Here is a 14,164-nt window from a genome sequence, read left to right as displayed (position 1 = left end):
GCATGCACTGCTCTTTGGGCTATAAAAATTTGCAAAAGTTGAAAATTTTGCAGTGCATCAAGCGCTTTATCCATGCATTGTATGTCTCCCTTGCATTCATTGAGCAGTAGCGTGAGCGACCATCAGGGATGCACTGTTTACTTGTGCTGTATGTGTTGCTAGCCCTCAGTGGGACGCAGCTCTTATTACATGAATTCTTTTATCTTAGTGCAAAATGAGCTTGCCCCGAGTCGTGACCCAAGGTCGGTTTTTTTCGACACATCACATAGAGCCTAGTTGCAATTGACCACCCTATCATCGAAGTCCTCCGCGCAGCGATGCAAAGGCCTGCTTCTCTCCAAAGCACCTCAGAAGACCATCAAAGCAGGAGAGGAGGTCGCTACAGACGCAAGAAGGTCTCAAAGCATCCCCCTGCGGCTGATCTTTCTACCAAAGGCTCCTTCTTTCATCAGGATTCTTCAGCTCAACAGCTCTCCCCCTCAAATGCTCCAGATGCAGAAGGGAACCTGATGCAAACTGGTTTAACAGAAAATAGCCCTGTTGTCCATGATGCTGCTGCACAGAGCAGTCATGGTGGTGCTTCTTCTAGTTCAAAAGACGAGGAAGACTCCGTCATGAAATGCCTCAATGCTCTCTCTCTATCGAACACCGACCTCAAGCTTAGCGAGCATCAACTGTATTCAAACAAGCAGGATCAATCAGATGAGGTACAATCCAAACGACCAAGGCTTGGCTAAGTTCTTCTCTTTTAGTTTAATGACAATGTACAACAGTCTCTTTATGCTGGAGTCACGAGAATACTAGCGCCTAAGAATACAAAGTTTGTGGTTCTAGTCCTCTCAAACCTGCGGCTTTAGGAAACGTTGAAAATGGAAGGTGCCATGAAGTCTCTGATCCATACCTATGGAAGACCAAGTCGACAAAGAAGCTAGTGTGGATACCCCAGTAGTGGATGACTATTGGGGATTTGCAACCAACAACTTGTCACTAAATAGAAGATGCCATCTTGAGCACTAGTCACCTCATAGAATGTTGAACTGTAGACCGCACCGCATTCCGTCTAAAAATCCCATTCGTGATCTGAGAACACATCACGTCTAACAACAATGAATTGTTTGCAACACATCCATAGTGTCATGTTGGTTCCTCTCCAGATGCAATGTGCTGTGAACTCCAACACACGTGTCCAAACATCGTTGAACTGCGACACACCGATGCAAATCAAATATTAGGAGCATCACTTGCCGCTCATGCACTTCTCTCTGGTTGAAACATGTTGTTGCACCCTCCACTCGACTAGGAAGGCTGGAGCTATTGCTAGTGTAGTCTGTACCACACTAGTAGACTCGGTTGAGTCTTGGGTAGAATCATTGTCATTGCTATCCTCATCAAGCTTCCTTTGCCTTTGTCCTTTCAAGAGCTCTTGCCTTTGCCTTTGGATTTACAATTTCCCGACGAAGGCCACACATCCGATAGTTGTAACAACGGCTCTGGGACTTCTTTTTTAGTTTCCGATGTAGCATGTGCCAATTCATCACTTTTCGAAACTCGAACCTTGCCGTGGGAGACTAAGATGGCTTTTTCAACGATAAAAAACAGAGATTATTTATTTTGAGCTTTTCCTTTGTGATATGGAAACTTAATGCCTTTGCAACTATCTCATCTCCTCAGGCAACTTTTCAACGCAGCTGAGTACTAGTCGAGGCATTTTCTATAGCCGAGAGTCGATCATGGATGATGTTTGCCTTTATAAAAAATGATTGCATGAAAGTTTGAGCTTCAAACTTGATGGTGTAACAAACTTAGGACACCCCAAGTCTAGATTCTGTCGCAACACAAAAGAGATTCACTTCAAAACACTTCACAATTCAATAGTCGACACGGCCTGGCGTAGTTCCGTGCCAAGAGAGATTGGTTTCAAAGACTAGTGCCCCTTTCGGTATTTCTTTTTATATTAATCTTTGAACAAAGTACAACTCCTGCGGGTGCTCGCTCTCAGACTCTGCGTCCAGATGCTCTAAGAAGTGAGAACCTTGGGTCCCTTATAAACATTACAAGGGATGCTAAAAACAGAGCCCCAAAAGCGTTAAACTCAAAAGCAATTGAGTTCCAAAAGCTTCAATCTCAAAATATGCCAGCAAAAAGCAACAGCGCACTTTGCGAAATTTCTGTACAACTCCCACGCCAGCATGTCAATGCAAAAAGCGGGCATCTGTGCGATGCCACGTCAGTAGGTCCGTATGGTGTCCACGTCAACAGTCAACAGTCTGTACAGCCTCTGTCTATACGTTGTCCATCTCAACAGCCAGTTGTCCGCCGCAGGGTCATGCCACGTCATCAGTTTGTGACATACCCCCTTCTTGAAATAATGATAATCGCTCTCGATTACGCCTGCAAAACAGACAGAGGCCACCATAAACCAATTCAGTAGACACTGACTCTAAGTACCGACGCACTAGACATGACGCATATAGCACTTGTACAAAGACGACAGTCATATCACTGCACATGACATCACAGGACATCACATGACAAATCAATCAGAGAAAAATTCATTCCAAATCTCAGACCATGACTGCCAACAACGTATTTAGTAACCGCATCTAGATCCATCGTGGACCTCACTGATGCCGGATTAACTAATTCTTATTGCGATCATGTCTATAGATATTTATGAGACCGAAATGCTGCAGTCATTTCCTCTTTCAGTTCCTGCACTCAAACAAGTCACATGAGAGAGTACAAATCATTCATATTCAATTGTGGGAATTCCGTTTCATAAAATCATACAGTAGAATAGTGTCAGCCCAACAGTATCTCTGAAATCCAAAGGGGATGTTAGGTGCAGCGGAATGAATGTTTGCGCTTTGCTCAAGATGAGTGCTCCGAACTGTGCTCAAGGTTCCTTTTGTTCTTATGGAAGGGAGAGCCTTCTGTTCTTAATCAGAGAATGCTATGATCACAAACAAAGTGAATGGACACTGTGCGTGCAAGTGTATGAGACTGAGAGATAGCGAGAGAAGAGAGATACGACACCAGAGACGACGTAAAATCCTCCTCCGAAGGCCCCACTCTCGCCGACTCTCTGAGAGTGGTCTACTTATGATTGCACAAACTGATACAAACTGAATGCATGTGACTGATGCAAGTCTAGGCTCGATCGACGACGACGACAGGGATGACGACACCGACCTAAGGGCTGAAATCTGCAATCTTTTATCTGTTGTCCCAAAAACGATATGGGCTGAAATCTGCTGTTGCCGAAAACGCTAAGGTAAACGCTGATTCTGCTGGTCTTTAAGGCTGAAAATCTGCACTTCCTTAGGGCTGAAACTGCAGGTTCTTAAGGGCTGAAACTGAGGGTCCTTTCGGGCTGAATTTGCGGTTGCTTCATGGCTGAAAAACGTCAGCTACAGTGGAGGGCGATCTGGGTTGAAAACGCTAGGGCTGAATGTGTGTGGGCGATAATCCTCCTAATGGAAAATGCTAAGTGCTGAGACTTGCTGGCGATGGTACTTGCTAGAGAAAACGCTAGGTTGAGTCCTTCTTGCTTGGAGGGGAGAACACCAAGTTCTTGCTTGAGAAGTTGCCTGATGAGCTTGGCTCCTGTTGCCTCTTCTGCCATTTAGTGCTAGTTTAGGTTTGCTTATATACAAACTTACTCAATTTGCCCTACCTACTTTCCAACAAAAGTCACTTAAATTAATAAGTGAAAAATGTCAGAAATAGGGAAAATAGGTCAAATACACTGGAAAATTCCCCTGAAGGATTCTGATGGATTCTGATGGGAATGCTTATGATCATGCTGTGTGCAACCAGAGGATATGCATCTACAGTAAGCGACTGGGCATGCACTGTCTGCGTACAGACTTACAAAAGTGCCAGATCACTTCTAAATCTAGACTGACTGGACTGACTGAACCCTTGTCGTGCTGTAGCTTGTCAACGGACACATAGGGTTGGATGTGTCACATGAGGTACTGGTACTGAACTGTATGGCGTCGAGGGAGATCGCCAAGAGCATCCGGAATCCTGGAAGGGACTCTTCACCGGCCCACTCTAATGTGTGGGTCGTGTGATACTTGAACTTCATAAAGGTCTGCAATGCTTGCTTCTTTGGGCCGTGCTGAAAGCGACACAAAGCCTTCTGTGGCTCCTTCAACTTCGTCGAGAGTCATGCTTTGTTCTTCTTTAAGAATCTCCATGGCTGAAAATTCCTGAAACCACTTCCAACACAAAAACATGAACATACCTATTCCATGTAAAGTGACTGGAAAAAATCTTGTCGTCCTAATAGATTGTGCATGCAATGTAGATGAACAAAGAGACGGAGTGCCAAACCATTCACCACACACACGCAAACAATGAGATCGAATCTTTCTCTTACGATCTAGAGCAATCAACTATGGCAATTCACAACGGAAATGCTTATGCTTGGTGCTCACTTTCATGTGCTCTTTCTACAACTGTGTCATGCCAAGAAAGAGACATGGAATGTGACTTCCTTGAATGCATACTTTTCAGCTTTTTATGAACAATCCGCATACATTCGTGCTCATTCATGAGTGAAACGTGCTCAACGTACAATATGTCATGCCTACGAAAAGGGATCACATAAAGACGCTGACTAAAATACAGGAAACGATCACGAATGAAACACTCGAACAATGCGTGCGTATCAATCATGCGAACACATAATACTTCCTGTAAGGGTTCTTTGGACCTAGCCTCGACAGCCAAGATCAGTTCTTCTTGAAGGGGTTCTTTGGACCTAGGCTCGAGAGGCAAGATCGGTTCTTCGTGATTGATCGAATCTGCAATGAGGTTAGCTGCACTAGAGAAAGTATCAACTAACACATCATCCTTGTGAACAATCACATCATCTTCATGCAACTCATCATGCTTGTGAGAAATCACATCTTGATCATGCAAATCATCATGCTTGTGAGAAATCATATCTTGATCATGCAAATCATCATGCTCATCATTATCATCCAAATCATCATGCTTATCATTGTAAATCAAATCATCATGCGTATCATCATGATCATTCAAATCATCATGCTTATCATCATGCAAATCCCGTGTGTCATGCTTGGGAGAAGAAGGGACTGAGAGAGTCTCCTTTTTCCGAATCTCTTGCATCTGTTCTGCCTGAACTTAAGAAAAGAGTTGCAAGAACTCTTTCATGCGTTGGTCGCTCTTCTCTTGTCATGCTTTGGTCTCGCGGTCATATTCTGCTTGTCTTGCTTTGTTCTTGCGATCCAATTTGGCTTGTCTTTCTTTGTTCTCGCGATGTATGGCTGCCACTCTTTCTGTGTATTGACGCTCTATGGCTGCCATCTGTTCTTCGTGTTCACGCTCTATTTCTGCTTTTCGGTCTAACTTCTTGTCCATCATCCTCTTGTCGAAAAGCGTCATAGGATCTGGTGCAATCTTTGGCGTAGATGGGGAAGAGGGAGGGTCGAAAAAACCTCCTCGTGGGGAAAATTCTTCTTCGCCTCTCTCATGCTCATCACCTCCAAGCAAAGTATCCATTCCGCTTCGAGTGATGACCATCCATTGAAGTCGTGGGTTCTTGTGGTTTTGGGTTCTTAAGTTCACGAGGAACTTGGGTTCTTGGGGGTTCTTGAGGGTCTTGAGGTTCTTGAGGTTCTTCTTTCTCTTGCAATCTGTGTTAGGGAAGATCCACAATCTGTGTTAGAGAAGGATCTTCTCTTCACCCGAGTTCTACTCTTTTCCACAGGCACACCCCTTGGCGGCCTTGCGCTCACACCAAGGTTGCTTTTTCCCACCTCACGTCGATTGGCCGGCCGCTAAGTGCACGGTCCGCTCTCAATGAGGGAAAAGAGACACAAGGGGAGGCTGGACAAGCCCTTCTTTCTTGGGATTCCTGTCACTCTTCAAAAACATGATTAGGAATCGACACGCCCAAGCGAACTTGGGTTCGTGCGACCGCAACAAGCAAAAAAAATTCTTGTGATTCTTGTGGTTCTTTCCTTGAGTGATACAAAACACTGCCAAAGCTCTGATGCCAATGTTAGGTGCAGCGCAATGAATGTTTGCGCTTTGCTCAAGATGAGTGCTCCGAACTGTGCTCAAGGTTCCTTTTGTTCTTATGGAAGGGAGAGCCTTCCGTTCTTAATGAGAGAATGCTATGATCACAAACAAAGTGAATGGACACTGTGCATGCAAGTGTATGAGACTGAGAGATAGAGAGAGAAGAGAGATACGACACCAGAGACATTGTAAAACCCTCCTCCGAAGGCCCCACTCTCCTCGGCGAGAGTGGTCTACTTATGATTGCACAAACTAGTACAAACTGAATGCATGTGACTGATGCAAGTCTAGGCTAGATCGACGACGACGACACCGACCTAAGGGCTGAAATTTGCAATCTTTTATCTACTGTCCCAAAAACGCTATGGGCTGAAATCTGCTGTTGCCGAAAACGCTAAGGTAAACGCTGATTCTGCTGGTCTATAAGGCTGAAAATCTGCACTTCCTTGGGCTGAACTGTAGGTTCTTAAGGGCTGAAACTGATGGTCCTTTTGGGCTGAAGCTGCGGTTGCTTCATGGCTGAAAAATGCCAGCTACAGTGGAGGGCGATCTGGGTTGAAAACGCTAGGGCTGAATGTGTGTAGACGATAATCCTCCTGATGGAAAACGCTAGGTGTTGAGACTTGGTGGCGATGTTACTTGCTGGAGAAAACGCTAGGTTGAGTCTTTCTTGCTTAGAGGGGAGACCACTAAGTTCTTGCTTGAGAAGTTGCCTGTTGAGCTTGGCTCCTATTGCCTCTTCTGCCATTTAGTGCTAGTCTAGGTTTGCTTATATACAAACTTACTCAATTTGCCCTACCTACTTTCCAACAAAAGTCACTTAAATTAATAAGTGAAAAATGTCAAAAATAGGGAAAATAGGTCAAATACACTGGAAAATTTCCCTAAAGGATTCTGATGGGAATGCTTATGATCATACTGTGTGAAACCAGAGGATATGCATCTACACTAAGTGACTGGGCATGCACGGTCTGCGAACAGACTCACAAAAGTGCGAGATCACTTCTAAATCTAGACTGACTGGACTGACCGAACCCTTGTCGTGTTGTAGCTTGTCCACGGACACATAGGGTTGGATGTGTCACGTGACAAGGGACATCAATGACTCTATTTAATTGAGGTAATGTGTGACAAAGGAGCGGAGTGACTCCCCTCAACCTTGTTGATGTGCAGGATCTATCGGAGTAGACATAGCTAAACCGAATTCTTCAAGGTAAAGTTCCAAAATCTGAGGAGTATCTGCTAGGTTGTCGTCCTCCATTCACTTCGCATCTAATGCTGGATAGTTCTTGAATTTAACTAAGAACCGCTGAATCACTTTACCTTTCATATTTCTTTCCTTGTGTGCCAAAATCTGTTCCCAAACGAGTATCTCCTCGCTCTCTTCCACTTCGGGTTGCTCATCAGGCTCTCCATCAACTGACACCTCACCTTTAAAAGGTTTCAAGAGACTCACATGGAATGCATTGTGAATCTTCCAAGTGTTGGGAAGCTTGAGTCGAAAGGAGACAATATTTATCTTTTCTTTAATCTGGAAAGGGCCATAATACCTCATGCTAAGCTTTGAAAAAAGCCGCTCCTTTCCCTTTCGTTTCCTTAGCCGTGCCTTCTCAAAGCATAAGAGCACCCAATCGTCTTCCTTTAGTTTCAAGTCTCGTTGATGTCAATTTGCTGCCTTCTTATGTCGCTCTTGAGACTTCTCTAAATCCTCGCGGACCTTGGCAAAAGTAGTGTCCAAGTCCCATCGTGTACTGGTCGGCTTCAAATATCTTGTCTTTAGTGCTGAGAAAGGGTGGAACCTTCTGAGCTTCTTTAATTATCTCAAATGGCGCCTTCCCAATCGAAGAGTGAACCATGTTATTGTAGGCAAATTCCACCAAAGGCAAAAAAAATTCCCATTGAGTCTTCCGATCTGAGATGTAAGACTTCAATAAATCGAGAACAATTGAATTTGCAATCTCAGATTGCCCATTTGTCTGCGGGTGGAAAGATGACGAGAACTACAACCGCGTGCCAATGTTTTCCCAAATAGCCCTCCAAAACAAACTCGTGAATCGGGGATCTCTATCGGAGACTATTGTCTCAGGCATGCCATGTAATCGAAATAACTGTGCAATGCACAGTCTCGCTAAATTGTCCGGCTTGACTGTTTTCTTCACGGGATGAAATGAGCTTGCTTCCTAAATCTGTCAATGGCAGTCCAAATGCCATCGTGTCCAATTTGTGTCTTCGGGAGATCAAAGATGTAATCCATTGCAATACTTTCCTAGGGGCACGTGGGAATGGGTAAAGTTTGTAGTAATCCTTGTGCCTTATGCCTGTCAAACTTAACCTTTTGGCATACTAAACAACTGCGAACAAAGTCGTCCACATCCTTCTTGAGTCTCGGCCAAAAGAAATAACGCTCCACTCCTTCAAGGTGGTGTCTATGCCACGGTGACTCGTAAGTTTCTCGTGTGACAACTCATCCAAATCCAAGGGGAAGTGTCTCATTGCGTGCGAGAGCTCTTGAAACACTCATAGACGTGTTTGCTCTGCTCAAAACGATCCAAAACAGAGAATTTCAGCTTGCTGCGTTTATTTTCAGGTTTACAGTTTCGACGTTTCGCACCTAAACTGCAAGATAACACCTGGGAAGCTTTTGGGGAAGCCTTGGGGTGGTTATACAAGAGTTTGGGCACCTGTCAATGACCAAAACAGGAAATTTGCAGCACGTTGAAATTTACTTATAGCTCATTGGAAAGCTTCTAAAATGCAAGGGAATTTGTCCTAGACTTGTACTTTTGACCTATAAAGATTTTGGCGGTCATTTTTTTTTTTCCGAGAAAAAGATCCTTCTATTAGTTAATGAAAACTGCCCATAGGGCTACAACCACCTCTGCAAGAGAGGGCTACAACAAGCATGATGGGGAGACTCTCCCAATGAAAAAACAGCATATATACAATGAGGCTAAATCAAGAGATGGGAGGAGGGAAGAGCCACACAGGTGGACAGTAGTGCCATCTGAGCACCCCCTGGACTATGGTGTAGAAAGGCCCAGGACGCCAGAGTCGAAGGAAAGCCTCGCGGCGCTTCCGCATGCGGTCGGAGCTGCCCTGTAGTCCCTCAAGATGTCCTCTGAGAGTATGGATCAGCTCTAGCCAAAAGTCACGAACAGTCTCTGCTGGTGGCACAGGGCGAGCCTCAAAGATGCAAAAACAGCGGGCCCGCCAGATTAACCAAAGACGAGGGGCTGCCGTAGGCGCTCCTCCGTGCACGTCGGCTGTCTCTGCTCTAGGCCACGCCGTAAGAGCTCCCAAGATCGAAGCAAACTCACAGCGAAGCGGTCCTCCAGTCTCCTGCTCAAACCAACTCGGCGCAACTCTGTAAAGATCCATCTGGTCGAAGGTTGCCAAGGGCCTCCTGACTGAGGCACCCTGGCACGAAGCCTCTGCAGCAAGAACTCCTTCCAGGGCTCCTCTCCTGGAAGAAGTCCTCTTACTACGAACTTCCCAAGAAGGGCTCTGCTCTGCTGTGCTGGATCAATGATCCCAAGCCCTCCCTGAGAACAAGGAAGTGTGATGACCGACCAAGCCACCTTGGCTCGGGCAATCTGAGTGTCACGACCTGATCAAAGGAAGTTCCTGATCAGCCTCTCTACCTAGCTGATACAAGAACTCGAGAAGATCCAGCAAGAAGTGATGTACCACATAGTTGCCAACAACACCTTGTTGGCAACTACTACTCTACCAGCCAGCGAAAGTCGTGCTGAGCTCCAATGTAACAGCTTTCTCCTGATGGACAGGAGAAGGGAGCAATCTGCTGCTCGGGGGACAAGTCCAAACCAAACTTACAACCCAAGTACCGAACTGCAGTCCTTGGGGGAATCCACCCGAAACCCTCTCCTGGCATCCAATCTGGCACAGGAGCACTGCCAACCGAGAAAGCCACTGTCTTTCTCCAGTTGATCAATGCGCTCGATGCACAACAGAAGGTCTCCAAAGCCTGCTCACATCTGTGTAGATTGGCCTCCTGGCCCTCTAAGTACAAGGCTGAGTCATTGGCACACTCAGCGTCCAGTAGCTCATCTCCCCGAATAGGGAGTGATATGCCCCTCAGACCAACCTGCTGTGACACCAAAAATCTGCTCATCGCCTCCGCATAGAACAGAAAGAGAAAGGGGGCAAGAGGATAACCCTGTCTGACTGAGCGTGTGAGCATGAAGCGCTCACCTCTACCTCCTGCCAAAAGCACCTGACTGTGAGCCTGTCTGTACAAAGCTGACACCCCTCTGATCCAAGCATCTGAGAAGCCCATCCTGCGTAGAGTGCCCTCTAGAAAGTCCCAGTCAACTCTGGCGTACGCCTTCTCAAAATTGAGAAGAAGAATCACAAGGTCCTCCCCACGGAGCCGTGCCAGGGCAGAAGCCTCCCAAAAAGTGAAGATGTTGTCAAGGATACTGCGTTCCTTGACAAAACCTGTCTGAGTCCCATGTATAAGGCTCTCCAAAAGTGGCTGAATCCTCAAACTCAGAGCCTTGGCAAATTTTTTGTAGGCTGAGTTGAGGATGGTGATGGGGCGCCATTGTCGAATCTCATCCAAGGAGCCACCCTCCTTTGGAATGAGGTAAATCAAGCCCTCACTCATGCTATCCGGCATCACTCCTGTGTGCAAAATGTACTGAAAGGCACTACAAACCCAGTACTCCAAGAAAAAGCTAGGAGTCAGCCCATCCTCACCTGGACAGCTACCACGAGGAAGGGCCCTAAGAGCCGTGTGCAGCTCCTCAAGCTGAAGTGGCATCTCTAGCCTCTGGTGCATCTCCTCAGTCACAAGACAAGGCATCTGTGCCCAAACCTTCTCCCTGCATGCATCCTGCCGCTCTGACTGTGGCTCAGCCGACAGTAACTCACGGTAGAAGTCAGTAGCAACTGCACGCATATCCTCGGGCTCACAAACAACTGACCCATCGGGTCTCCTCAACTGATTGACCTTGGCATGCGAGTGCCGAGGTCCCACTGTTTTAAAAAAAAGCACCTGTCACTCTGTCACCCACCTGAGTCCACTGAGATGCCTGTCGGTGAAAGGCAAACTCATGATGCCTCTCCTCTGTGCTAGCAAGCTCCTGTCGAGCCTGCTGTAACTGCTCCTCCAACCATGGACTATCTGGATGCTGCTCTTGCAGGATGCGAAGCATCGTGCTCCCACTCCTCTGCTTATCTGCCACTGTGAGGATCACTGGTGCATGGTCCGAGAAGGATGTCCTTGCCAGGATGCCCACTGATCCCCCCAAGTCACTGAAGTGGTCACTAGTGTAGAAGCGATCTATCCGCGATAGATTCACTCCTCCCACTCTGCGGTCCGATCTAGAGAAGGCAAGACTGGTTGGAGGCCTCACAAAGCCTGAGTGCTGCCATGTATCCGAGACCCTCAAAGTCATACACAACCTCTCCCAAGCTGCTAACTCGACTCCATGCACAGTAGCATGGCTGCCTCCAATCCTGTCAGAAGGGTCCTCCAACATGTTGAAGTCCCCTCCTACACACCAATGGTCAGCCTGCGGCAAAGACTCAACAATCTGTGACCAAAACTCTGCACGAGCACTCGCCACATTAGGCGCATAGATGTTCAGGAAGCCCACAAGGCCACCCTGAATCTGCATAGTAATCCACTGAGCCCTGCCTGGCACAATAATCCCTCTGCCCACAATGGTCTGCTACAATGAATCCGCAATAGTCATACATACCCCACCCTGGATGCCTCCAGGTCCAAAAGCAGCTGACCAAAAGGTATCATATTGTCCACGCAAAATCTGACCACATCGCCGAATGCGGCTCTCACACAGATGGTGCTCCTGAAGCATAAGGAGATCAATCTCTCCTCCCACAAGGCAACGCTGAAGCTCCTGACGCAATCGGCCCCACTGTCGCTGAAACTGGGGCCCACCTAGTCCCTGTACGTTCCACGAGACGATCCTCATGGGGAGCGAGAGAGAACAGATGCTGCTGCGCAGCAAGACGGGCTATCTTCGAGGCTAGCTTGGATGGGGAGTAATCCGCATCCGAGCGTCCTCTAGATAGGCGAGACTGCAGTGAGTGCCTAGCCCAAGCCCAAGCAGAGAGAGCCGTGCGTAAAGCAACCTCCTGTGTCCAGGAGTCCTCATGAATGTATACATAGCAAGGCAAACACTGCGTATCAGCAAAAAAGTACACCACAATGTGCCTACATCCTGCTGAGTCTGGGGGTGTCACCGCAAACTTGGCCAGTGGCCACAAAGTCTGCAGCAAATCTGTAACTCCAAGTTCTCCCGTGTGATGAGAGAACTCGAGAACCTGTGTATGCAACCATCCCAACACTGAGTCGAGGGACCACTCTGTCTCGGCCCTACCACAGAGGGGGAAGGAGAAACCAACTGCTGAGTCCAAGGCCTCTGTTCCCCTACCGGCGAGGAACAAAGCATGGACCCTGAAGCAGGCTGCCTCGTGGTCTGTTGCGGAATCACTGAGAAAGCGAGTGAACCCGCAGTCGAAGAAATCCCAGCGGCGTCAGAGGTCAATGCTCGTCAGACCACGAGGGATAGCTGCAAGGGAAGATGTCTGAATCTGCAGAGGGGGCCGCAAGAAAGGCTGACCCTCTCTCGCTAGGCGACTCGTGGCAAAGGCGCTGCCAAGAGATCTCCTAGCCGCCGGCGAGGGACTAGTCTCCTAAGTCGAATGTGGAACTGGAGTAGGAGGGGGGGGAGAAGGAGCAGGGGGGAGCGGAGGGGAAGAGGAGCGGGGTGGGGCGACAGAGGTAGAGGGGCGAGGTGGAGAGGCGACGGGAGCAGAGGGCGGGGGGGAGGATGAGGAGGAGGAGGGGAACTCTGAAGGGGGAGCGGCTGTCAAGGGTGAAGCGGAGGTGGAGGCTGGCGTAGGGGTCTCCTCCTGCTCAAGAGGACCAAAGCGGTTCCCCGTGGGAACCCACTGCTACTGAGTAGGCACCTGAGGGCCACTCTGAGTGCCAGGCTGTCGCTGTGGCCCCTGGCGTCGACGGCCACGGGCCTGCTGCCACCCCTCCTCCGCTGGAGCCCCAGGCTCGGAGGGTGGCTCTGAATCTGTGCGCTTGCCGCTGACTGTGGCTGCGGCCCAGCCTTGGCAGGCTGGGGCTGAGGCTGAGGCTGAGGCTGGGGTGTAGGTCGTGGCCTCGTCCGTGGACAAGCCTTCGCTAGGTGGCCCATCTGTCGGCAAATAAAGCACTAGTTCGGGAGACTCGAGTACTCCACACTCTGTCTAAACCAACCCCCACTCACCCGAGGCAGAAGGATGACCTTCTGGAGCGTGTGGGTAACTCTGACCAAAACTCGAACTGAGGGGATGCCAGCCGCCTTGGCAGCTACTGATGCTGCCGTACGAGGTGTCTCCAGGACAGTCCCGATGGCGGAGCCAATCCTGGAAAGAAGTGGTAGGTACTCCCTCCGTAAACCCGGAAAGCAGACTGAGATGGGGATGTCTGCCTCCTCTACTAGCACATCCGAAGTCGGGTCAAAACCATGTCGCCAGTGTCGAAAGTGGGCGCATGATGCTCGGATGGCCAGTGGACTCATAGCTATGACCTTGGAAGCCATCTCGGAGGTCTCGAACTCTATCTGATAGTACCCTCGTCCGAGAATCTGGACATCCAAGATCTTGCCCACCTCTGCGAGAAGGCGGGCCTGGAGAAGGTCTCGCAGCTCTCCTCTGCTAGGTCGGGTGCCGAGAATTTTGCAGACGACCGAAGTCACCTGCAATCGCTCTACCTCAACGGCTAGGCTCGCTTGCTCTGTCGGCGATAGAGCAAGTGGAATGGTGGGCTCAGCGGGGTCGGGCGAGGGGGCTTCTAGCGAGTCCCTCTGTGGCGAAGCTGGAGCCTCCATCTGTGTCTACTGTTGTGTCGTAAGAAGAGGTCGACGGACGGACGCTGCAATTAGGCGCAGGAGACACTGCCCCAAAAAATGAAGCAATGCCGAAGAGGCCGAACTGCAGTGGTTGACGGGGAGAAACGTAGGCGGGGGGGGGGGGGCAGCGGGTGGGGGAAGGCGGAAACGCTGGCGGCAGCAGGAGGAGGGGGTGACGGGGGGAGGGGGGGGCGGCAGAGGGCAGGCAGCGG

At 48.8% G+C, this 14,164-nt stretch overlaps 1 protein-coding gene across 5 annotated transcripts in view; it reads left to right on the top strand.

Annotated features, from left to right (window-relative positions):
• The first annotated feature begins 247 nt into the window (after positions 1–247).
• NHL8 (NDR1/HIN1-like 8) overlaps positions 248–14,164 on the top strand; it is a 99,446-nt gene continuing 85,529 nt past the window's right edge. For all 5 annotated transcript variants that reach the window (XM_086510894.1, XM_086510891.1, XM_086510893.1 and 2 more), the window contains exon 1: positions 248–707. In XM_086510894.1, the coding sequence (XP_086367020.1) occupies positions 318–707 (390 nt within the window). In that variant the 5' untranslated portion in view covers positions 248–317. The remainder of the gene's footprint in view (positions 708–14,164) is intronic.

The sequence above is a fragment of the Adiantum capillus-veneris genome, chromosome 4 (assembly GCF_014529385.1).
Source record: "Adiantum capillus-veneris isolate H3 chromosome 4, ASM1452938v2, whole genome shotgun sequence".
Taxonomy (NCBI): Eukaryota; Viridiplantae; Streptophyta; class Polypodiopsida; order Polypodiales; family Pteridaceae; genus Adiantum; species Adiantum capillus-veneris.
This window is presented reverse-complemented; position numbering and strand designations above follow the sequence as displayed.